The 27262-nt window shown below is 36.1% G+C and overlaps 1 protein-coding gene across 1 annotated transcript in view; it reads left to right on the top strand.

Moving 5' to 3' along the window:
- LOC149718750 (DNA (cytosine-5)-methyltransferase 3A-like) overlaps positions 1 to 27262 on the top strand; it is a 68346-nt gene that overhangs the window by 38926 nt on the left and 2158 nt on the right. The window contains exons 11-18 of the mRNA XM_089852177.1: positions 3395 to 3449; positions 5804 to 6005; positions 12045 to 12190; positions 13707 to 13797; positions 21470 to 21627; positions 22720 to 22805; positions 23556 to 23634; positions 26947 to 27065. Of these exons, the coding sequence (XP_089708303.1) occupies positions 3395 to 3449; positions 5804 to 6005; positions 12045 to 12190; positions 13707 to 13797; positions 21470 to 21627; positions 22720 to 22805; positions 23556 to 23634; positions 26947 to 27065 (936 nt within the window). The remainder of the gene's footprint in view (positions 1 to 3394; positions 3450 to 5803; positions 6006 to 12044; positions 12191 to 13706; positions 13798 to 21469; positions 21628 to 22719; positions 22806 to 23555; positions 23635 to 26946; positions 27066 to 27262) is intronic.

Below are 27262 nucleotides of genomic sequence, written 5' to 3'. Positions count from 1 at the left end.
GAGCCCTTGTAAACATGAAAGATGACCGCGAGCCACTGACGTTGAAACCGGTTTTCGGTTAGCCGATTAATTTAAATGGCCGTTTTAACCGCTCCAAAAAACTGGATCAAAAACTGGTTTGTCAGAAAACCGGTTTTTATCCGGCCGTTTATGATAGATGTTGAAAAATTCTATATTCCAACATAGACCCGAAGACCGAATATTAGTACGAGTAGGTAGTACTAATAGGCGATAACTAGTGCCGTTTTCCATTGGCATTCTAGAATATACCAATGGAAAATTACTCCACAGATTTTTCTTGGAGTGAGAACGAAAGTTCCTTTAAAATTGATATGTGTCCATGGTGGTAGATTGCTAGAAGTAAACAGAAGGTAAGTAACAAGTGTCGAAAAACTAAAACTTTTGATTTTGTGAATTGAAAAAACACTGATTTAGTTTTCGGTTTTCTTTTCAAAAAACCGATTAAAACCTAAGAATTTAAAAAAACGGTGCTCGGAAGAGTAAAAAAACCGGTTTTCGGTTTAACCGGGCGGTATTTGACATCCGTAGTGTATCGAGTCGGAGTGCCGGGAATTTCTCAAGCGTTTGCAAATCTTATTTAAAAAGCCTTTACTATTTTTTCTATTTATATTAACTATAATATGGGAAATATTCAAAGAGTTAAGCCGGGAAAAAAGAAAACTACGCCTTCTTTAAAACGCGTGTTCTCTAGGAGAATGGAGAAATGACGTCAGAGATTGTAGGCTCGGTATGCGCAAAAATTATGCGAGGAACACTAAATGACTAGTACGCTTATGTCTAGGCCCTAGAGGCCCAGTCTCTACTCTTTCTACAACACTCCTCCGTGCTAAGACTGACTATTTCGTGAGGGAGAAACAAAACAATAGGAACTGCGCATTCGCGTTGAAATTCAAAAAGAAAAAAAAGGAAACCGCTTTATATATGTTATGTGACCATACTAGTTCTTAACATTTTCAGTCGAATACTCGTTTACTATTGGAATTTAGCACATAGGAAACGATTACTCGGTTTATGGAACTATATTCGTTTTCAAAACGGTTATTCGAATTTTTTTTCGAATAACCGTTTTGTGAATCGAATACTCGTTTTTGTCAAAATGGCAAATTCGATTCGTCGAATCGAATACTCGATTCGAATTAAACGAATAGTATTCGAAAGTTCGAGTATTCGCACAGCCCTACTATCAGACTTAGCCCGGTACTGATTCAATTGGCGGAATCGACATAAATCAGTAAAGATATTAATCAAAAGAAGTGCTTTTGATAACAAAGTCTTGAAAATTAATAGATAAGTCGTCAAAATTGTTCGGCGAAGTAACGGATATATTTAAATTTTCAGTTTTAAAGGCATTATTATAAAACATCAACTATTTGCCAGACACCTTGCGCTAGTATTTTAATATTTTTTTACTGATTGTCGGCTGCCATTTTTTCCATTTCGAGACACTGAGCATTCGTAAATGATATATTTTTGTGTGCCGAATGCTAATTGGCCCTTATTTTAATAACTTCTTTATCAAATTCGAAACCTTATTTTCTAAATGTGGAAGAAGATAAATACTCAAAGAATCTGGCCGCCAATTTTAAAACTGTGTCCTCTAGTTCTCTCTAGACAAGTCTCAACTTCGAAGTAGACGATAATCAGTTAAAAAAACTTGGACGTGATCAAGTTAGCTATGCCAGATCAAATCCTCCCATAGCCGGAAATATATATATATATATTAGTCACTGGAATGCACAAAAATAGTGTCGAAACTTCATGGTCAAGCTATTAAAACTTCGGAAAAATTTATTGGTCAATTGTCCATGACCGCCTTAGTTTATAAAAAATAACGGAAAATTTTAAAACTGTATTGAACAATGTCCAGTGTCCTGTGCTTATTTCCGGCCCTTAATCCTTTCCCCTCGCAAAGAGCAACCGATCACGTGATCTTATTTTTCTCGCGAAAAACGCCGGTCGGTTCCTAAGACATCAGCGCTCAAGTGGACACATATTATAACCTGATAATTTAACCGATAATGATAACTAATATTATTAGCGGGCCACACAAAAAAAAATCAATATTGAAAAAGCTACCAAATATTTAAAATTCAAAAGCAGTTTCCTCGTGTATCATCCCTATTCTCTCAGTTGCTGTTAATGATGGAGTTACAGTACGAGAAGCAAGATTGAAATTTAATTTTAAATGCAAACAATTAAATACCAGGCTTAAGTAATATATTAGGTTTAATTTCAACTGTTAAATTCGGCGATTATTTTCAACGTTTTTTATTGTGCCAGGGATATATGTAATTTTAGAAGCAGGAATGGAGAACAGTTAGTATTTATTTCAAACCGACTCATAGCCCAGTATAGAGCTCCTCCCTCCAACACGTAACGAAAATTTTAAATTTTCTTATTGGCTCACTAAAACTACCTTTAGATGACGTTGCTGACGAGGACAGGAAAAAATAAGTAATTATATTTTACCTCTGTCACTATGACCCGTCTCTTCTTTCTTACCCCCCCTCACGTCACGGGGAAGGGGGTCCGGGACTTTGACGCGCTCACAGATTACTTTGTTCTCCATTCCTGCTTCTAAAATTACATCTATCCCTGATTTTGCATATTTTTTTATCTATTTATTTACTAAGTCGGTTTGATGGAACGCTAATGATATGCTAATAAGTATTGCCATTGTGTCGACTTCAATAGCACTTAGCTCATGAAATTCCCAACTCAGTGCACCTTGCAAAACTGGAATATACTTTCCCCTTCACTTTCTCTCAAAAAATAATTTTATGGATGTATTATTCAACGTACACTTCAGATATGTTTTACAACGCTGGCAAACGTTTTGTCGTATTCAATTAATGAAAATTGTTATAGTGTATATTTTACCACTGAGTGAAATATTTGAATAGTAGAATTGATATGAAATCGTGGAACTTGGTTATTCTCCTTCATAGTTGAAAACAGTTTTTGTGTAAATAAACTTAGTTACTCATTCTCTAAGAGTATTGCCACTTAACGTGTATTATGGTGTAGGCCTAGGTCAAAGATACTGGATATGTAAATTAGACTCCTAGAGAGTATAGTGTGTAGAGTATAGAAAGAGGTTTACATTCCTCATCTAATTAAAACTTTCTTTGAATACAATCTAAATAGGCTTAATATATTGTTTCTATTTGTTAAAATTCCGCAAAGTGTTTGGGATAATTATTTATTTCACATCTCACCATGACTAAAATATTTCCTTCAATGCCCAGGTTGTTAACAATTCTTCTCTTGAATAGAATCTAACCTTGAAAACTTTTGCATTTTTTCTTCCAACTTTGAATTCTACTACAATACCCTGGCTAATAAAGCTTTATTTATTTTTTTTTTAATATAGGAGTTTCTGCACAGAATGTGTTGAAATGTTGGTTTCACCAGAAGCTGTAGATAAAGTAAGTTGGAATTTTTTTAGCTATTCAACCTGAAACTGGTTTCTTTATTTGCTCTATGCAAGGCCCACAAGCGGGCTGGAACGAGGCTCTATTTTTTACAGTAGATGACAAAATGTTTTACTCGTAACGAAATTCGCAAAATTTGGAAGAGTCTGAGTGTCAATAGCCAATATCCCCCTTCATCTGACAAGTTTTCACTCAGGAAACTTGCTTTGAGTTAATAATAATAACCCTTAAGCATGAAGAACGGCATATATTTGTAACGGAATTTTATGTTGTGTCTTGAAGTATGGTCGACTTGGGAACTTTATTCCTATTACAAAGGCGTTCAGTCAATCCTTATAAAGGAGAACCGAAGTCGAAACACTAAGCGTTCGGTTAAAAACTAGCATATTACCCAGGTTCCTTTTTGGTTGTGCCGCTTTCTTTCGTCCTTTGTTTGAGACTAACTTAGACTTAATTTAGAAGACTTAATTTGGTAGATCAAAAACTTATTGAACTTTTATTAAGATAAATTATAAAGAATTTTAACAGAGGTGAACCCGAACCGCGTGGTTTTATATATATATAGTAATGCTTTGATATTAAGAACCCCTTGAAAATAATGAAACATTTCAAAATAAAATATTTTTGGCTTAAACGGAAATGAGTGTTTTTAGCCACATCGTATGATGTACATCTACGATGAGGCTCTTAATTAGTTTGACCTGCCCTGTAGTAGTAGTAGTAGTAGTTATCACTGTTTAGGGTAGGGCATCGAGGGGCTATTCACTCTGATTTTATGCACGGTAAATCTTTTAAGCATTGTAAAAGATAGCGTTATTCACTCATTAGGGTAAGGTATAGAGAGGTTATCCACTCATTAGTGTAGGTATAGAGGGGCTATTCACTCGTACATGTGACTACTATTACGAGCCCTTGGGTCGTCTTGTTTTTTAGATAATTGATGATTAAATGTTCAGGCTACCTAATATTTAGGGATGTGCAGGTCTTGAATTTTGGGATCCAAGTCGAGTGTCGAGTATCAAAAATCTTTCTTATCGAACAATTGGAATGTTGGTTTCGAGAATTTATCGATCTAGTAATTGAGAAGTTCTTTTATTATAGTATTTACAGCTTTTCTGTTAATTTTCCGCTTGCAAATCACTTTCAAAGTCTAGTTGAACTAATTCCTTGGCAAAGTAACTGCCATCCATTGTTATACTTCGCGCGGCAAGTCCCAACCGGAAATTACCAAACTAAAGCTGAACTTTGAATTAAAAAAAAACATCGTCAATGCCTCTTAAACCATTTTTGTTGTAGTTACTTTTGCCTCCACTCTTGAACCGATTATGAGAAGGAGCTACTAACCTACTACAAAATACTATCATTGTGATCTAAACTACCCAATCAGCACTAAAATTCGTCTGTTAGCCAATAAGTTTCTATAACTAGTCCATCTTTTTACAGAGTTATTGTGCTTTCAAAAGCAGGTTCGAGTATTTATCTAGTCTAGGCTTAGCACTCGAAACAGAGAACCTCGAATTAAATTATTAAAAACCTAAATTTTCAATAATTACGTTTAATTCGCCTGAAAATTGAAGGGTAAAGTGTCGCCATTTTATGGGTTACGTGACAAACTCGCACACTAGCTGTGATTGTTGATTGGCCCAAATGGCTAGCGAATTGAAACTCTAGTTTTCTGTATTGCAGTCGAAGTCAGCCCTGCATTTCCAATATTATTCAAGGTTTTATAACAATGTAAAACAGTGAGCTTATTCGTGATTTCAAATTTCTTAAAATATACCGAGCTAACAAGGAAATTTCAAACTCACTCGTTTCATAAAAAAATATATTTGTGACCAATGTATATCTGATAATTCCTAATATAAAAGTCAAAAAACTTTCGGACGGTCTCTGTTCTATTATTTTCAATGTCCACGATCTAGAATTCAATAGTTCAGGAATTTTGTGAAAAAATTTCAGATTGAGGGTATTTTGCAACAATTTCATAGAATTAATTAACTTCAGAAATAGCTAAAATGTTCAAATTGGTTCATACAGTTTTAGGATATGGTTGGACTTTACAGTGGAAGTTCTACTATTTTCAGCAATTCAGAGTGACTTTTCAGACATGCTGGCATTCAGCTCTTAAATAAGCACGGTCGAGCTTGTCATGTTATAGAAAAAATGTCACGACTATACTCTTTACACGTATCACGTTTCACCTAAATCACTTCATGACAAGCTCTCAGTCACCATTGACAAAATTATGGAACACATCTTATTAACTTATGGTTTTACTAATTTTTCGTTTCATTATGTTTGAGACCGAAAGCAAAGATTGTATCTTTCATTCTTAATTATCTTTTTAGGTAATAGAAAGTGATCCGTGGAAATGCTACGTCTGCGCACCTTATAACAAAGACGAATTTGGCCTAATAAAAATAAAGGATGATTGGAGGGCAAATATCACGAACCTTTTTGCACCAACTAGGAGAGTGGAAGTTCCTTTTCAAGATAAAAAGAGTAAAAGTGAACTAACCGTGTTATCAGTATTTGATGGAATCGGAACGGGTAAGCCTTCTGTTTAACTATTATTGAAGAGATATAAAGTATGATGAAAAGACCAAGCTTAGTAGGTATTGGGTATCAACCAGTAGCGTGGCTAGGGTTTGAAATTTGGGGGGGGGGGGCTAAATGTGGGCAAACTATTTTAAAGTTATTATAAGAACTTAATATAAACAAGATGGCCCAAGGGCTGGGCCTTAATAGTAGCCACATCGTTATCTATTTAATTAGCCAAAAAGAAAAAATTCAAAGACCCTAAACAAAAAATAAGAAGTGTCCGACCCCACAGTGGTAGCGTGTCTTACTGCTGCGCCAGCCAGCCGGGTTCAATTCCCGGGTGCGGCGTGAAAAGTTTTTAATTAAAATAAAATCTCTAACTGAGCTCAGCTATCACTATTGGTGGGTTGAGGTACTATCGAGTTCCATTTAAGCTAAAATCTGACGATAACGAAAGCGACAACCCCGGCCACTACTACTACAGCTACTACGGCTCGGGTCAAACTAAGAGCCTATCGTATACTACGATGTGGCTAAAAATTGCATAATGGGTTCTTTGGAAAATGTGTAGACCTTTAAAACTATCCGTAAATTCGTGTCAACGTGAAATTATTCGTATTTTAAAGATGTACAACCTTTTATTGATAAAGACTACGGAACTGATTATGAATGATTTTCACTCGTCTTAGGTTTATTTTTAGTTTTGGTTAGCTTTTAGTCAGGGCCGGATTAAGCCGTTTTGCGCCCGGGGTCTGAGATAATGTGCGCCCCCCCTAAGCCAGGAAAATAGGAACCTCAATTGTTGTTTATTATAAAATGAAATGCAATTTATTAAAAATTACGTTTTCGCGCTTTCGATACAGAAAATTTGTTAATAGTTTCCTCCCAACTAAGGCTATTTAGAATATCTGACTCTATAGAAAGTATAGATAGAAAATTAAGTCTTTCCTGATCGATTGTAGAACGCAAGTAGTTTTTTACTCTCTTCAGTGTTGAGAAAGATCTTTCTCCCGAACAGTTAGAACAGGGAAGGCATAAATAAATCCTTAAAGCAATTTCGACATTGGGAAAGGAACTACTTAACTGTTTCTCTAATAATAGCTTTAAAATTTGCTTAGCTGTAATATTATCAGTCTTCAAACCGAAAGCAGGAAGTAATCCTTTTAACTGTAGTAACTCGTGGTAAATGTCGGGCTCAATATCGCTAGAATAATACTCTGCAAGCAATGTGGAACCGCCTTCAATTTCGTCGTTAGTGAGCATAGGCGCTTTAAGCAATACCTTGAAACGACTTTGCAGGGAATGATAGGCATTAGCCCTTTTAGAAAGTTCATTCTTGAATGTATCAATTATGACTAGAAATGTCTGGATTTTCATTTTGTCTTTCCCAGTTAATACAACTTCCAGAGCTTTACCTTCATCAACTGCTCTTTTTCGTGTTTTCGTCCTACTTATTTCCCATTTGTATATGCTTTTTCCACACAAAGCTTCGGCTTCGGCTTGAAAGCGATCAAACTTATCCCGCAATGAACTTATGTACACCATCAAGGAGTTATACAGACATGTTACAGTTGATAACTCTATTTTTTCTTCTTGAAGAGTTTTGCTAGTTGAATTTATTCGATTTAAGACAGGAGTCCAAAATACGATCATAAAGGCGATTTCCAAGGTACACATTTTTTCTAGAAGAGATTTAGCTTCATGAAGTGTGGCCGATTTTTGCATTGTGTCCTTTGATATTTCAAGTAATGCTTCCTTAATTTCACCATATCCACACGATAGTGAATTGCACGCGTCTTCTCTGGCTGACCACCTTGTGTCCGAAAGTGATTTTATGGTTTTAGTTTCTTTTTTTTCTTTAAATGACTAGATAGAACTTCCCATCGGTGAGTTGAGGAGGAAAAAAACACGAAAATGGCCTGAAGAAACATGAAAAAATCTGTAGATATGGTGGTACAGTCAGCGGCGCATGTTCCAACCAGATTCAAAGAGTGTGCAGCGCATGGAATGTAGTCGGCAAATGGAGCTTTCTCTCGAATCAATGCTTGAAGTCCGGCATACGCACCTGACATATTCCGAGCATTGTCATATGACTGACCTCTACAGTTTTTGATGTCCGTTCCTTGCGCTTCTAAATCTAAAATGATTGCATCTCGCATTTCTGCGCTTTTGTGTCCAACTGAAGGGAGGAATTTGAAAAATCTCTCTACTGGGTCGCCATTGGGAAGAACATATCGAAATATCAACGTTAGTTGATCTATCTTTGAGATATCAGGAGTGGAGTCTACGCTTATAGAAAAATATTTCGCGGACTTAATTTCATTTACGATTACTTCTTGTACTCTCTTGGCCATCAGTTCTATAAATTCATTGCAAATGGAAGAAGACAAATAAGAAACATGACCACGACCTAAATTTCCCCTATCAGATAGGTGTTTGGCTAAAAACGGATCAAACTCTCCTATAAGTTCTAATAAACCCAGATAGTTTCCGTTGGATTTTGATCCAATGATTTCATTTTGTCCTCGAAAAGCTAGGCCTTTTGTGGCTAAAAACTTAATAGTCGCGACAACTCTTCGTAAAACATTTCTCCAATAATCAATTTCGGTTTCAAATTGTTTTTTTAAATGCATATCAATCGCCGTCTCAGAGTTTACGCTATTAACTCGTAAAATTAATTTATATTGACTCGATAAATGACTAGCACTCTTTTCGTGCGATTCAACTTTCTCAAACTGTTTTTTCCAGTTGGTAAATCCGTCTTTCAGAGTGACAAACGGAGACTTTACACAATTAGGGTTCGTATCTGTCGCAAATAAAAGACATGGAAAACAATACAAAGCATTTGCAGTTTTCGAGTATAATAGCCATTCTCTTTTGATTTTTTCACCATTGACTAGATCTCTCTCGAAAATGTTTTTCGATAAATATCTGATTTTTTCTCCAAATTTTCGTTCTGTTCTGCCAAAATCGATATCATCAACATTTTGTTTTACAGGATTGGCCAAAAGCAACTTTTGAGTTTCCGAATTCATTTCCCAAAGAGCTGGATCATTTCCAAATGTGTTTATATTAAGACAAGAATCGGGCAGCTTTTTGGATTGGTGTAAGGCTTCTATATGTTCAGGTGGTTTTTCTTCGGAATTGGAATTGAATATCGTTTTTGTTGATTTTGAACAACAAGCGAGAAGAGGATGTGGTTCTTCACATTCTTCTTGTGCATCCTATTATGTTACGCAAATCACAAATCCGGAATTAAAATATAATATTGCCAAGCGAAAAGCAGCGGTAAGAGATAAGGGCACTGACGTGACCGTCGTGACGTCATTAAACTAGTTGCCTCTTACTCTTGGCAGCTTGGTCAGTAGTACAAATAATAGATCCAATTTAAAATCTTGTCTCTAAAAGTATGATATCTCAAATAATCCTTTACCATTAACGGCAATAATATTTCGCCATCCCTTGGAGCTCCTTCATTTTTTTGGCACTCGGTTGCTTCAGTCGGAGTCCCTTTTTCTTCAAGCTGGGCAACTTGGGCAAGCTCACAATTTTTTTGCTTCCCGATGAAAAAGTTGTCTATTTTTGAAACTTTAGTTAAAAGGTCTTTTTCCCGTTTTGTTTTCTCCAAAAGTCTTTTCCCATTTTGCGCACCACTTGATTTCTTTCCGAATTCACTCATTTTTAAATGAAAAAATTTAAAAATATTGAAACAGTCTTATTTCTTTGGGTGCTACCGCACTGCACCTGCACTCGAAAAATATGGATAGAGGGTTTTGAAACATAGTCACGGGGTCTTACGCCCTCCAATCAACAATCGTATTCGTATAACGATATAAGCGTTAGCTGACTCTCTCTCCTCTCTTAGGGGAGTCAAAGAGGGAAGGTAACTTAAACGGCAAGGTTTACTGTATGTCATACGCGCCTGCCTCGGCGCAAAGCCGAGATCATCGTGGTTTTTGATTTTTTTTCTCTCTCTGTTGTGCTGAAGAGAATGGCTGAAATCCTCTGCTATAAGTTATAACTCGATATTTTCGCCCTCACTATCATTCTTAATGGGCTCCAGTTTTCGTATTTACAGGGCCCCTCTCACACATACCTCCAAAATTCTGACGGAACACGAGAGGAACATAATTTAATTTAATAATAAACTGAGGAAATTGAAATTCAAAAATTTAACTCTATGCAAAATTTAGGAAGCCCTAGCTTGAACTCAATGCGCCCCCAACAAGCCTTGCGCCCGGGGGCCAGTGCCCCCCTGCCCCCCCTTAATCCGGCCCTGCTTTTAGTCCACAATATTGGGACTCCCTTCGAAAGAATATGAAACATTTTACTTGTCTGTTTTTTTCTTCAAAATTTTACCAAGGGAAAATATTTTTTCTTGATTTTACTGTTTGATATTGAAAATTTTTTATTTATTGCTACACAGAAAAAAATTTGTTACGGAATTGAACACAATCTCTGAACACCTTACCTTCATGCAACACTCTCCTATACATCTTCAAAAATGAGAACATGTTCAAATAAAAATGTGTTCTTTTTTCTAATGTATTGAAATATATTTATCACGTAATAGTTACTTAAAACTTACCCACAAAAAGGATTACACCTTTAATCTTCTGAAGGGCCAAGGCTTACAAATCCTGGCCAAACTTACGGGCTGTTACTTTCGGGATCGGTTTTCTTATTAGCAATTTAGCAGCAGTAAAGCTTGCAGACGAATTTTAGGGAATATTGAAATTTCCCAAGAAAAATAAAAGCAATTGCAAAAAGCTTCGTAGGAGAGTTCGTCTCATGGTCGGCGCTTTTCCAAGAAACGTTTTCAAGGCATAGGTTAATTAAATTCACATTCCATATATCAGAAGTGAGATGAGACTAGAAGTGAAGGGCTCTAGCATTGGTAATAGATCCTGGCATTAGTGAACAAATTTGAGGATTTTACGCCGCTTCAATCGCGCCTACGCTAGAGAGAAAAAAATTGGCCGAGTTCCAAAAACATTTCTTACCCCCTTCCCGTCAACCTAAAGCGGCGAAACACGGACGCGGGTGCTTGAATCTAGTTCGGCCGTCTACCACCGCGAGCGTCTCACGTTTTGGAGGGGAAATTCTGAAACCGCCACTAGAGGGCCAACCGATGGTGTGTTATCAAAAATATTCACTTTCGCCGAGTGAAGAATTTGGTTAGCTCAGTACTGTCTCATCTCACTTCTGCATATATATATATTATTTATAAATATGCTTACCAGGTTTTTGGTCGAATTGATACATTCATATTCATTGCAGAAGCGTCGCTAGGGTTTGAAATTTGGGGGGGGGGAATCTGTACAAATTTTTAATGTATTGCTACAGAACTTTAGGTGGCTACGAACTAGTTTTAGTAGGGTTTACTGATTATTTTGAGAGGTCTAAGTTTGAAATTTGGGGGGGGGGGAATCCGGGTCGCTCGCGCAGCAGCAAGACACTTTACCTCTGTACCATGAGGGCTTGACAGAATTAGCGAGTTTTCTTCCTTCAATTTATCTCTAAAGGGTCGGAGACTTCTGAATTTGTGTCTTTTGGTCTTTATATTTCTTTTCTTTTTATGTGCTAATTAAATAGATAACGATGTGGCTACTATTAAGACCCAGCCCTTATTGTATTGCCCATCTTGTTATTTTCACTATTTCGGGGGATTATGGAGATTTTGTCAAGAGTGTGGAGGAATTTTGTACTATTTCCTAGGATGGGGGAAAAGGACCGGGGATTTGTCTTGAGAGAGGGGGACTTTGTATGTTTTCAAAAATATTGGGATTATGACCGGGGTTCTTTTGTATAGGGGAAATTTAGTCCGTATACCACCAATGATATCGTTTAAATTGTAATTTCGACTAAACGTTTTTTATCGGCGATCCTTTTTTTCACTTATCTGGTTAAGCCAAAAGCTGGCTAGCCTAAACATTTCTTTGATTAGTGATTACGGCCATAATTTGCACTTTCTGTTTGAAACAGTAGACTTAAATTGTTAAATATTTTAGTTATTTAAATTTAAATAAGTTTTAATTTTCATTTTAGGAAGAGTAGTGTTAGATAAACTCCAATTAAAAATCAAGAAATACTACGCCTATGAGATTGATGATGATTCAATTAATATCACGAAAATGAAGCTTCCACAAAAAATAGAATATCTAGGGGATGTGAAAGACTTTAAAGATTCTGTGGTAAGTTGACAATGACATAATAGAAAATTAATTACTTGCCTCTTTCGTGCGCCATTTACCTTGCAAACCGATTGGTATTTGAGAAAACCGGTGAAATAACTATTGCAGAACAGTAATAATTTGAAACACTACAATGACCAAAAATATGTAAAAAAAGATGAGTAGTACTTGTTCAGTGAGCTTTATTATTAGTATAGTAAAAGAAGTTCTGGACTCATCTGTAAATGGTAAAATCATAGCTGCAAATTTTGGTTCGTTTAATGATGAACTGACTGATTTGAACCAGTTTTTTAACGATTCACAACTAATACATATAAAATTAGCCCAACAATGACGTTAAGAAGATATTAGAACATTTCATTTATGCAAAATACCCAAAAATAAATTAATTAGAAATTTCCTATGGGTAGTTCATGCGTCTAATGCGTGCTTGCACAAAATCGGTGTGATCTTGTTGGTCTTTTCACAATGTGCCGAGACACAATCATTCTAATAAGCCAATAAGAAAAGTCATTCTCCGTTCTCGTTTATGAATTAAATTGGTGACTTAAACTTTGATTTTAATAAAAATTACCATGATTACAAGCATGAAAAAAATAAACTGCGGGTACGTTTTCGAAGACCAGAAATTCATCTAAGAAATTTTCTTAGCACACAGAATTTCCTTGGGAAAATGATTCAGTCCAAAGTCCCAAAATTTATTAATGGAAAAGATCACGGTATCTAACATTATACCAAGAAGTGATATCTAGTTTATTAGGGAAAAGGTATAAGGTGTGTAAGTTTTCGCGCGCCATAGTCCCAGTCCCTCTTTCACAATACAGCGGGAGGACGTAAAATGAGGCCGGGCTATTTCGCCTCTCCTCAGTCGGAAAATACGTAATTTTCGTATTCGCGTTGCGCTGACGTGAGTTTTCAAGAACCAATGAGATTCTGGTTGTAATTTAGAGGCGGGGATAAACTCCGGACCTACGTTTGGACTGGAGATAAAGCTGGAAATGTGGCGAATTTATACCTTCTTCCTAATAAACTAGATATCACTTCTTGATTATACTTTAAACGCAGGACGCATTTCAGAAAATATTAAAACCCCTGATAAAAATGAATTATAGTTGATTTATGTTATTGTAGATATTAAATCTAAGATTTATGATCTTTTGTTATTTCTAATTTTGTTAATTTCAATAAGAACCACTACTTCATGAAATTTTAAAAATTATACGTTTATTTACAAATAAAAATTATTATTTTGGGAGCTTTCGGACAGCGTTCCTTCCTCAGTCAAGTTTTTAATCTAAACTAATTTAAATTTACAAGTATAGCCGAGTACAGCTAACTGTAACTGAAAGCTGTTACTTGTAAATTTAAATTAGTAAAGATTTAAAACTTGGCTGAGGAAGGACCGCGGTCCGAAAACTCCCAAAATAATAATTTTTATTTGTAAATAAACGTATAATTTTTAAAATTCCATAAAGTAGCAGTTCTTTGATTGATGTTGTTTGTGTTATACATTTAGATCCAGGAAATTGGCCCAATCGACTTACTAATTGGCGGATCGCCATGCAATGATCTATCTCGGGCAAATCCAATCAGAAAAGGGCTTTACGGTAAGAATTTTATTAATATAAAATTTTACATTTCAACAAAACTATAGTTCTTCAATCTGAAAAAAAAATTTTGGGTCCCCAATTAAAGCCTTAAAGGTTTAAATATCAATGTACTTGATTTACAACTGCATTTCAATCATTTGTCTATCATTCTTCATACATATAATGAATTTTCTTTACTACCAATCATTTCAAAAACATTCAAGAACAACCACTTCTGTTATAACCCGTTCAACCACTACCACAACGGCGGCTTGCACATTTTGGCGACAAAGAGAGATTGTATCAAAAATAACTTGAAGCTCTTGTTCTTTCATTGCCCAGCATGGGTGTTATGACTTATGGTTTCTAATGATATAATAGAAAATTGATTGCATGCCCCTTTCAAACCAATTGGTATTTGAGAAAACCGGTCAAAAAAACTATTGCGGAACAAAGTCGCAAAAAATAATTCGCAAAACTACATTGAGAAACAAGTTGGGAAAACCAAAATATTACCTCTCCGATATATCAGGAGATTTTAATATTTAAAATATTTTTTTTGTTCCCGAAAAAATAAGAGTTATATAAATTTAATTAAAGAGTTAACTGTAACAAAAGTTAATTAGATTTTTTTGTAGGAGTGAGATGATATTCGTTTTTTTTTATATCTGGTTTCTTTAAAAAATATTTATTATATATGGAAATGTTTATTTTTTTTATGAACAAATAAGTTAAAATTTATGAAATATTAAAGCAGTATACAAAGCATAGGGAATAAACTGTAAATAAGACAACATTTTACATCGAATAAGGATAAACTTGTACACATTAAAATCATCCGATGGGGGAAAAACGGGAAATGAAGAGATAAAACGGGAAATGAAGAGATAAAACTTTGGAGAGATATTACCTTTACGTGTTTGTAAAGGCCCAATTTTCTACTCCTCAACTGTATACCCTCTATGTTCAAAGCCATATTCACAACAGGGTTGCCGTGTAAACACTATCCTCTCGTTTCACCTCAACGATTTTCTTAGTTTGTCAACATGACTGTTAACGTTACATAACACCAAAGCTTATTTGTGGCTACACACACTGAAAGTAAATGCGCACCATAGAAAGCATGAAAACACGAAGCTACAATCCGATTACGATCAGACCTTTCACTGATCTATACTGCGTTCAGCACAGCTCACCAAAAAAGACAGCGGATTTTCGAAAACCTTTACCGGCGAGCTCTGTCGTCATAGCTTTGCTGAACGCTTTTCTCCGGTCATCGGTGTTTTAAAAATGACGCTAGAGCTGTAAAGCGTGCAAGGTACCAAGGCTTAACAAAAATTGTATGATAACATATTTATAGAGATAGATAAGAACGACTTTTATAATTAAAATTAGAAAGACTAACATGTCTCTTAAAATTCTCGCGTGATCAACTGGTTTCACGCCAATTAAATAGGTATAGTCCCATCAGAATCAGCAAGAGCTATTTGTAATAATTCCTCCAGGTTCTTTTCGCCAAGCTGAGAACTACGCGTTTTACGTCACGTTATCCAAAAACCCGACTATTTTCTTTGGTGACTGCGCTGAGCAGCGTGACGCCACAATTCAAAAACCAAATCCCATTCTGTAGGACACTGCTAACAGCGCTGAGCTCTGCTGTACGCGGCCCAGATTTCCACCATGATGCTTTATTCAATTATTAAATCTAAGCCTGATTATTTAAAAGTGTATTTAACTTTCGGCTCACTCTGAACCGTTAATGTCTCTGCATTACAGAAACGAAAAACAAACCCAGGCGTTTACTTTATGGTTCACTAGGCCTATTGACAAATAAAACTTCATTTGAACGACAGAGTAGCGTTCTTCTTGTAATCACTAAAGAAAGGGTTATGCTATAAACAGATGTAGTATAGCTTAAGTAATATATATAAACATCCATTTCAAATAATAATATAAAAATATTCTTGAGATATCCAAATGAAACAGAGCTTTTAGGTTACAAAACTACTAAAGACATCGAAATTACGAAAAATATTTCCATATATTTTTATTTTTTCATTATGAGAAAACCAAATATTAAGGTTTTGTAGGATTTCTTTCCACATCAACAGCGAACTGCTAACGCGGTGCACTAGTGTAAGAACGGATGGACACACACAGACAAACACATAGACTGCTGTTTTACCCTTTCCGTATTAATTTTGAGTTGAGAGACAAGATTATCTTAAATACTAAAATAAATATAATTATTATTATAAATTTTCTTCGTTAGTTATTCACCTTATTCAGCGTTACATCCTTGAGAGACTTGACTAATATTGACGTTTGAATTGAAGGATACGACTATTGTTTCACCTTACTCAAATAGGTAGTATATAAGGGTTTCGAATCGCAGCTATGGATAAGAACAGCGCAATTGCGTGAACCTTTGGTGGAAGCCCCGCCATTGGGAGGCCGGACGTTTCTCGTAACCCTGGCCAATCGCCGCGTATGTCTTAACCTTAAGGATGATGATGGAGTAGAAGCCCGGTGTACAGACTGGTGTCCATGTGGAATGGACAAAAACAAAGACCAGAAGATGGAGGTGTTAGAAGCCAGGTGTACAGACTGGTGTCAATGTGGGATGGACAAAAACAAAGACCGGAAGATGTTGGTGTTAGAAGCCAGGTGTACAGACTGGTGTCCATGTGGGATGGACAAACACAAAGACCAGAAGATGTTGGTGTTAGAAGCCAGGTGTACAGACTGGTGTCAAACTGGGATGGACAAAAACAAAGACCGGAAGATGTTGGTGTTAGAAGCCAGGTGTACAGACTGGTGTCAATGTGGGATGGACAAAAACAAAGACCGGAAGATGTTGGTGTTAGAAGCCAGGTGTACAGACTGGTGTCCATGTGGGATGGACAAAAACAAAGACCAGAAGATGGTGGTGTTAGAAGCCAGGTGTACAGAATAGTGTCCATGTGGGATGGACAAAAACAAAGAGCAGAAGATGGTGGTGTTAGAAGCCAGGTGTACAGAATAGTGTCCATGTGGGATGGACAAAAACAAAGAGCAGAAGATGGTGGTGTTAGAACCCAGTATGTACAGACTGGTGTCTATGTGAGATAGACAAAAACAAAGACCGGAAGATGTTGGTGTTAGAAGCAAGTAAGTACAGACTGGTGTCTATGTGGGATAGACAAAAAGAAAGACCAAAAGATGGTAGTGCTAGAAGACAGTGTGTACAGACTGGTGTCCTTGTGAAATGGACAAAGACCAGAAGATGGTGGTGTTTGAAATAAATAAGTACAGATTGGTATTCATGTGGAATGGACAATTGACTAGTCAGATTAAGTAATAGTGGACAGTTGATTTGTGGATAGATAGAACTCTTGAATTTTCCGGGAACTGTGAATGCAGTCCGGAAATAGTGAACACATTTTCTTCGATTCGGAAACTGCGAACGCCTTCTCCAGGGGTGTAAGTCAATAACAACAGCCTGACAGACACGCAGACAGACACGTCGAAATTAGAACCTCTCCGAAACATACGTCACTCGGAGAGGTAAAAATTGGTATAAAGATGCCCCACTTGTAGTTTCGTTCTGGTACAATTATTAAAATAGAACAAGATGAGTAGTGTTTGTTTAGTGAGCGTTATTATTAGTGAAGTCGTGGACTAATCTGTTAAAATGTACATATAAAATTTGGTCCCGTTAAAGATGAACTGAAGGTGTTTCAACCAGTTATTAACGATTTACAACTAATACATATAAAACTACCCGCTAAACATAACATACATGCTAGGCAATGAACGAACAAGACCTTAAAATAAAAAACAAAAAACTTCGCTCTATTAGCGGTAAAACAGCGTAAGTCCAACAGTACTTTTCTCTATGATTTTAGCTAGGATTATACCACGTAAGTCCAACAGAATAAAGGGTCGTAAGTTTAAGTATGTGCTTAAAAGTACAAAAAGTAATACTTAATATTAATTGTTTTCAATAAAACTTCGAAAGGCACCAGAAAAATGTTCAACCTTTCATTTAAAACCATTTTCAGACCTATCGAATAAATAGTCTTCAAAAAATGGTCGAGACCATTTGGCTATCACAGCAAACATTTCCCATGTTATTCCTATGGGAAAATTTCCCTTTTTTTGCCAAAATGTCTAAATTTTTTTATTGAAATGAAAACCACCCTTAGCAACTTTATTTTCTATAATAAAAACTAATGGAGGGATCTCTTTGAAATTTTAACCACATATTAACGGTCCGAATTTTAGTTCAGTGGAATTTTTTCAAAGCAGTAACCATGATAGGAAAAAAGTTACATCGAATCAAAAAACCACCCTTATACATTAAACGCAGTATGAGGTCTTATCTAAGAGAGCAACCGCTCTCTCAGAATATTTATAGAATAAAACAGAAGCATATAATTCGATGGTCGTTCTTTGAATTTTTTAAATGACTGGCAGTGAGGAAAATTCATTACATCTACGAGGAATGGCTAACAAATGAATGAAATGCAGATTAAATTCAACTTTATTGAGATTTGTATCATTAAGGCTTTAATATTATTGAACCCTAACACTCCGTTTTCACCACTTTTTTTTGCGAAATACGCGTTTTGCCGTCGATGGCTCTATTTCTATTTTTTGTTTTTCTTCCTTTGCGTTTTTTCTTACGCACTAACCGACCAATAATAGGCTTTCTTGGTTTGACGTCATTGAAGACATGGGTAAAAGTTTTGATTTGTGTCGCCATTTTATGATCTACACTCGCTGAGCGTAAGTGGTAAGCCTTGGTTGGTACTTGCTTGTGATTTAGAAATTATACAAATTAGAACCATGTAGCTTTGTGATATTTATATGTCGAAATTCGATATGAAATAATTAGTAGGAAAAATTATGAAGTATCCATATCTTTTGGGATAAAAGATAACAGAATATCTTCAGTCGCGGCAATGTTCTCATACTTTGTGGGTTTATTTTCTCTTTTTTTCACACAGTGAAAACCGACACGCGTCAATGAAAACCACTGCCGCGAATTTTACGTTTTCGCGTTATTTTGCGATATTTTTGCGCAACGAAAAACGCCTAGTGAAAACCCAGTGTAAAACGTTTCTTTAGCCACATCGTAGTATACGATGAGGCTCTTAGTTTGACCCGAGCCGTAGTAGTAGTAGTGACCGGGGTTGTCGCTTTCGTTATCGTCAGATTTTAGCTTAAAAGGAACTCTATAGTACCTCAACCCACCAATAGGGATAACTGAGGTCGGTTAGAGATTTTATATTAATTAAAAGTTTTTCATATCAGACCCGGGAATCGAACCCGGGTCGCTCACACAGTAGTAAGACACTCTACCACTGAGCCATAGAGATTTGGTAGAAAATCTGAGTTTTTATGCTTTAGTTTTATCTCTAAACAGGGTTGGCAAAAACCCGGCAAAAACTAGTTTTTGCCGGGACACGTGGCAAAAAGTGGAAAAAACCGGCAAAAACGGAAAAAACCGGCAAAAAGTGGCAAAAACCTTTTCCCTATTGAAATGATAATTAGAAATACTAACTTTGGCTTTGTATTTGTCATTCGTGTTATAATAGGTCTTCCAACAGCTAATATGTCTCAATCTTAATCAGTTTTATAACATTTATTGTGTTTTAAACGTTCGAGCTAAATCCACATTCCAATGATCCTGGTTGCTTCGCATTTGATAACTAAACAATATATTTTAAGCAGTTTATAGCTTTAATCTGTTTCGAAACTGAAAATGCAAAACCACTCGGTAACGTTTCACTGTTACAAACTCTCTACGAGTGCGAAACTCAAAATTAGCGAGTTGTTGAGCGAAAAATAAGGACTGATTTTTCATTTATTGGTATAACAAAGCCAAAACGTTCTTTGCCAAAATTGCCATGCGGTTTTTTTCTCCATTTTATACTGAGAATGTAACCCACTTCATAAGCCTATACAATTATGGTAGAATTTTGGACGTTTTATTTTCATTTCAAATCCGATTTTTTTTTTATTTTTAAAATTTAGTTCGTTATTTCCACATGAAGTGGAAAAAACCGTGGCAAAAAGGTTTTTGCCGCGCGGTTTTTACCTGGAAAAAACCACGTGGAAAAAACCGCGGCAAAAACTAGTTTTTGCCGCCCGGTTTTTTCCAGGTAAAAACCGCGGTTTTTTCCACCCCTGGCAAAAACGTGCCAACCCTGTCTCTAAAGTGACGGGGGTGAGGTGGGGTGGATACCTCTTAATCTGTGGGGTCGGATGCATTTCAATTTTTATCTGTGGGCACGGATACTTCTGAATTTGTATGTTAGGGGTTTTTAGCCACATCGTAGTATACGATGAGGCTCTTAGTTTGACCCGAGCCGTCGTAGTAGTGGCCGGGGTTGTCGCTTCGTTATCGTCAGATTTTAGCTTAAAAGGAACTCAATAGTACCTCAACCCACCAATAGGGATAACTGAGGTCGGTTAGGGATTTTATATTTATTAAAATTGTTCCGGGTCAGACCCGGGAATCGAACCCGGGTCGATCATACAGTAGTAAGACACTATACCACTGAGCTATAGAGACTTAAATATGAGATTTTATGGTTTAGTTTTATCTCTAAAGTGTCAGGGCCCAGGGTGAGGTGGAGTGGGGTACCTCTTAATCTGTGGGGTCGGATACATTTCAATTTTTTATCTGTGGGGTCGAATACTTCTGAAATTGTATGCTTGGGGGTTTTTATATTTATTTTCTGTTTATTTATGTGCTAATTAAATAGATAACGATTTTCCCCGTTTCGTACCGCGCTCCTCGTGTGTTCCGTTCTCGTTCGGTAGCTATCGCCATCTATGTTATGTTTGACTGGAACGTTTTGGCGGTTAATTCAAATATGGTTTTAGATAGAGTTAACATAGTGTTAAATGAGCGTTATGCGTTTGATCATTTTAGCATTGCTAAAGGTAATTCGAGGGGGTAATCACTATAACTAAACTTTCTCTTTCAAATGTTTCTGGGCATAAGTCCTTGTTAGAAATTTATAAAATGCGATAAGTGTGCATTGGCATAAGTCTATGTTGTAAACTCATCGAGGGGATTATCACTAAAACTATCTGTTCTTCGATTCGCCGGAATATTAGAATTACAGCATAAGTAAATTTATACGGTTATAATTTTTCACTGTTTAGAGTAGGGCATCGAGGGGCTATTAACTCTGATTTTATGCACGGTAAATCATTTAAGAATTGTAAAAGATAGCGCTATTCACTCATTAGGGTAAGTTATAGAGGGATTATCCACTCATTAGGGTAGGGTATAGAGGGGCTATTCACTCGTACGATGTGGCTACTATTACGAGCCCTTGGGCCGTCTTGTTTTTCATTAAAATAACCGTTTAAGAAAGTAGTGATTAATGTATACAAATATAAACAGTAAAGTATCACAAATTTATTTCTGCTTCCATAAATAAATTATTGACCACCACCTAGTGTAAATATGAAAGGGGTGGGTCTTACTTGTCCACTGACACCGACGTAAGATTATAACCCTAAAATCTCACGTTTTTATGCCTTCTTATGGTATATCCATTCTTGGACTACAAATTGCGATTGCGATAAATTTTATTTCATTTCAAAATTTTTTGATATTATTTTCATTCGGATAATTTTCGACGGTAGGTAGGGTCCATATTGAAAATAAAAACTGTTTTTCTTTTAGATTCAAGTGGAACTGGGCCACTTTTCTTTTATTTTTACAAGATTTTAAGGGCTATTCAATGCGAAAATCAAAAAACTGGACGAAAATTATATTGGCTCTTTGAAAATGTTGCTTCCATGCCTACAGCCTTTAAGGACGACATTGGAAATTTTTTCGAGGTAAAGCTTATTTTTTTTTTAAATTAGAAAGAGGGAAGCAACTATAGAAAAATCTAACCTAAAATTAAATGGATACAAACCCTCCACTATTTCGCCAATGACCCGTAAATCGATATGTGGTGGGGAATGTATTTAACCTAATCTAATATAACCATAACCTTAGCACGAATAGCAGTACAATTTAATCGAACCTAAAACAATCTGACCAGTATCAAACTTATGGAGCATATCTTATGTACTTATGGTATGACTTAAAAAATGTGAAAAATACATTATCTTAGTTATTGAAGCTAGAATTGCCTCGTTGGCTGAGCGTTTAGGTTAAGGCAACTTAAGTCGTATATACAATTTCTTTAAATATTTTGAGGTGCAGTGAAAGCGAACGGAACCAAAGATTAGAAATCAGCTGCGTCTTAGCAGAGTAGGATTACTCATACCTGAATAGTAATAGCTACTCAAACCAAAAATAAATCAAATCAGAAATCAAAGCAAAACTTTAACAAAGATAGAATTTTTAAAATAATTGATGTTTTATGATCATGTGTTCAAAAGTAAAAATTGAATATCTGAACTTCAGGCAATTAATTTTCTACACTTATCTCTTACACTTTCCCGTCTTTGTCTATAAAGACAGTTTTTATTAATTGCATATTCTCTATAACCAAGTGTCATGACCGCAATTAGATTGCTGTGGTTGTATTTTTGATCGGTCAAGTTACGTTCTTTGAGTGTTCTCTTTTTGAGCAACTAAAGATAATTTATCATTAGTATGGAGAAACTTTAACAGTCTTGCTAAATAACTAAGAAAATTGTTGAGGTGTAACGAGAGGGTAGTGTTAACAGACCAGTCGAGTTGTCAATGGAACTATTTTTAACGCTTGAATAATTCATTATTTAAAATTTGATCGCCTCTAGTCGGTTATTAACAAAGAGCGGTAGTTGCATATTCAAGTAATTAAGTAGGTGATAGCCCTCGTCTCGACTCATGAGAGTTTTATTTTGGTTTCCCAACTTGTTATAATTTTTATTTCGTGATCGTTTCATAGATTAACAAACCGTGCAAGCTACTCACATACTATTTTTATTTAACAGTGCGATCCTGTACTCATTGATGCCCGCCACTTTTCACCTATGAACCGGGCGCGCCTATTTTGGGGCAACGTCGCATCACTCTACGTGTAAGTGGATTTTTGGAGATACATATGGCTACTGTGAACAACACATTACAAAAGGATAATTTCTGCTAATTTTTTAACTTTGCATGAAGTCTTGAAAAAATTAGAAGTTAATACGAATGAAACAGCCATTGTAAAGTAAATGAGGTTGCGAAATGAGGTTGATTTTATTGTGTTTCGCTTGTTAAGACGTATCACGTGACTAAATTCAAATTTGATATTGGCTCAAACTTAACAGGTGTCTCTTCGTTGTTAAGATAATTATTTTGAGCAGTGAACCTTTATGGATATATGCATGTTGAATGTTATTCGCCAATACAGTTGCAAAGATCTAGAAAATCTATTTTTCTGTGATCTCCTAATTAAAGCCTTCGTTCTGTTTTCAACGAAACTTCCTTTATTTTAAAATCACACCATAAACGTTGATTCTTTATTGAAGCCTTCAGAATCAGTCATATTTTCATTGAAATGACTGCTAATTCAAGTATGAAAACAAAGAACATCGCTCAAAACACACAAAAAATCTGACTAATATACCGTGACTCCATTCGGCAATGTTTTACAATTAGTGGCGAAGTTTTGGCTTTTATATTTCTATCATTCTTTTTTTTTTCGTCATTTTAATCTTTTATATTTAGTCTTACTTTGACTCTCTAATCTTAATTAAAACAAATTCGCGGGCAAAACACCTGGAAACGTTTTTCCAGAACTATTTTACTTATCACTTTGAAATTGTTTATTTGTGTTTTCTAGCCCAATTCCAAGGCATATAATCGAAAAGGATCATATTCTTCAATCAGCGCTAATCAAAAATCTTAACCGTACCGCAACGGTAAGCAATCAGTAGTATAAAACTATTATATAAAATAAGAAAAATGTTTTTCCAATGGTGATGAATCCCCACTAGTATATGCCAATACATTTTATCTAAAATCTGCTCGATGCCATTATTAGCCTATTACATCCTGCGACTAGATTTAATAGTGCTATCTATCCCTTAAAAAGTTTTGAATGCGTAGTGACCACTAAGCGACTTCTTGTGGAAAAAGTTACCAGAAGCTAAAGTTAGTGAAGCTCAGTAGTTACGCAACATTAGATCGGTGAGTGGGAGAGCGTTAGATGAGTGCCCCAGGTTCGAAATAAGGGTGTTTAGGGTAAATAAATTAGCCTTTTGTTCCACTACCAAAAAAGTGATTCATTTTAAACAAGTTAAAGTTCTAGTAAAACTGAATCTTTTCGATCATTCTAAATAAAAGTCTTACAAAAGTCTTAAACGAGTTACACATTACATCCTAATATTTTCATCATCAAGCCTAAAACGTGTTGGATACCGTCTTCGAAAGTAGGACTAACTTTGTAAGGTAAATGTTGGTTTTGAAGGAGTCCCATAATGCAACCCAGCTTGAATTTTTGATAAACCCTCGAACAAATCTTATTATCGTATCTAAAACCGGAACGCGACAATTTGGTCTCGCCGTTATGGTCTCGGGACCTAACCCAACCCAACCTTGTTTGGAGGTAAGAAGATTATTTATATGAGTATTAAAAGCCCGTCTTTTACCACGAACAATTTATTAGCAATAATAGAAATATTTTGGAAAAGGTGTCAGATAATTTATAGGAGAATATTTTGGAAAAGGTGGCAGCTAATTAATAGGAGAATATTTTGGAAAAGGTGGCAGCTAATTAATAGTAGAATATTTAGGAAAAGGTGGCAGCTAATTAATAGGAGAACATTTTGGAAAAGCTGGCAACGAATTATTGGGACCATTACTTTGGAAAAGGAGGCAACTAATTAGGAAACCAAATTATCTCGAGACCAAACCGTCCCGAGACCAAATAATCACGATATCAAATAGTCCCGAGACCAAATAATCACGATACCAAATAGTCCCGAGACCAAATAATCACGATACCAAATAGCCCCGAGACCAAATAATCACGATACCAAATAGTCCCGAGACCAAATAATCACGATACCAAATAGTCCCGAGACCAAATAATCACGAGACCAAATAGTCCCGAGACCAAATAATCACGAGACCAAATAATCACGATACCAAATAGTCCCAAGACCAAAAAATCACGAGACCAAATCGGTGAGACCAATTAGTCGCGCGACCAAAATGGCATGACCAAATCGGCGCGACCAAAATGGCATGACCAAATCGGCGAGACCAAAATGGCAAGACCAATTCGGCGAGACCAAAATGGCAAGACCAATTCGGCGAGACCAAAATGGCAAGACCAATTCGGCGAGACCAAAATGGCAAGACCAATTCGGCGAGACCAAAATGGCAAGACCAATTCGGCGAGACCAAAATGGCAAGACCAATTCGGCGAGACCATATTTTCCTGTTCCGATCTAAAACTAAACCTTCTTTTCTAAGACAAGGAATACAAACAGCTAATAGCTATGTAGTCATTTTCTCAATGGATCTATCATCTAGGTGGATTTTTTGGCATAAACTTGACTAAACATACTGTATAACGAATTTTACCTCAAATTATACCTATCTCGCAGCCTGGTGTTCCTTGCGTGTGCTCCTGACCAAGCAATGAAATCACAGTTAGAAAGACGTCAGAAATATGAGGAGTGACACTTTACACTCATATTGGCTAAATTCCATATTCGCGGGATACTACTTCGACACTATAAGGTGTCATTTTCATTTCTAGTTTACCATACATTTTTTTCTTTCCATAAATCGTAGAAAATGAACACAATCATAAATAAACCTTTGCAGTAACTAATTTCAGAATTTCGTTTGTCAAAAATTAAATTCATCAATTGAAGGTGTACCCGATGTCTATGTAATTTTGAAAGCAACCCCACCGCGACTAACCGACAACAATGCGAAATTCTTCATCTACAGGAGGAGTTCAAAAATGATTCTACTCTTCTACAAACTATTATAAGTTACATCTCTATACTGAACTTCAAAACCGTCCTCGTACCACGATTTTTGACCAATCAAAGCTGTCACTTTTACCAGTCCCCCTTGCTGTGAAACGTCCATGGAATCGCGTGCACTGCCTTTGTATGTGCATCACAGGTCGACTAAATAACTAACTGGATATCGGCAGGAATGAATGGAGGGGAGTTGGAATGGCTGAGGTCAAATCATATTAGGCGTGAAATGCTCTTGGAAACATCGGACGTGGCTTATTTTCTGTTAGCGACGTCATAGACTGACGAAATACGATTATTTCCCATTTAAATATTTTCATTGGCTGCCAAAAAAGTGAAAACTATTCTGCCCCTTTTCACCCCTAATCCGCTCGGTAACTAGTTTGAAACGACTAGACATTTACCGCCTTCAGGAGATGGCTAAATCGACGATGGGGGAGGAGCTACACTTAAAAAAAAAAAAAAAAAAATAAGGCATCGTCATATGTTTCCACCATCAAGGGAACACCGGGAGCCCCTTTCGCCAATCCAACCCCCTTCATACATTCCTACAGTAACTAATTTCAGAATATCGTTTGGCAAAAAACTAAATCCATCAATATATTGGTCAATTGAAGGTGTACCCGATGTCTATGTAATTTTGAAAGCAACCCCACCGCGACTAACCGGCAACAATGAGAAATTCTTCATTTACAGGAGGAGTTTAAAAATGATTCTACTCTTCTACAAACTATTATAAGTTACATTTCACAACGGCTTTTAAAACCCAAGCTACTGAACTCCAAAACCGTCCTCGTACCACGATTTTTGAACAATCAAAGCTGTCACTTTTACCAGTCCCCCTTACTGTGAAACGTCTATGGAATAGCTTTCACTGCCTTTGTATGTGGATCACAGGTCGACTAAATAACTAAATAAATAACTAACTGGGTATCGACGTATAACTCCGCTGGTCGTTACATAACCACACGGAGTAAAAATAGAGTCGTTGTTCAAAACTGTTGTTTTAGAAATAAAGCAAGCTGTTTTGAGAAATGGCAGTGTTAAACTAAAATTTTTAACACATTTTAACCCTGCAATTGGCCTAGGTACAAATAAATAATCATTCCCTAACCTTACCTCACCTAATTTTAAGCTAGTTATTAAGATGGTGTTTTGTCTCTGTATGGGTGTATCTGTATGTGTTTTTTATATCGAGAAGTTAAAGTAAGCTTTTTTGTATAATTATTCTAGGTTAATAAATTGAGAACAGTTACTACAAAAAGTAACTCTTTGAAGCAAGGCAAGGGGCGAAATTTTCCTGTGAAAATGAACGGTAAAGAAGACACAATCTGGACTACCGAACTAGAAAGGTGAGTTACTGTCTGCTTTAAAGAGTATGAGAAGTTTCGTTTGAGAAACCTCTGATTTATATAACAAAAGATAGAATTAATTACTGTGAATTCAAAAATATCAAGCTTTTAATTCTCCGATTTCTGGTTATTTAGCAATATGCATTTGAAAATGCTTCATATTAAATTATTTAAAATCCACTTTTTAAGAAAGGCTA

Source organism: Phalangium opilio, unplaced genomic scaffold (assembly GCF_054372755.1).
Source record: "Phalangium opilio isolate 3A_F unplaced genomic scaffold, DU_Popi_V2 ptg000002l_1, whole genome shotgun sequence".
Lineage (NCBI taxonomy): Eukaryota > Metazoa > Arthropoda > Arachnida > Opiliones > Phalangiidae > Phalangium > Phalangium opilio.
The sequence above is the reverse complement of the archived record's forward strand: the minus strand, read 5'-3'. Positions and strand labels throughout refer to the sequence as shown.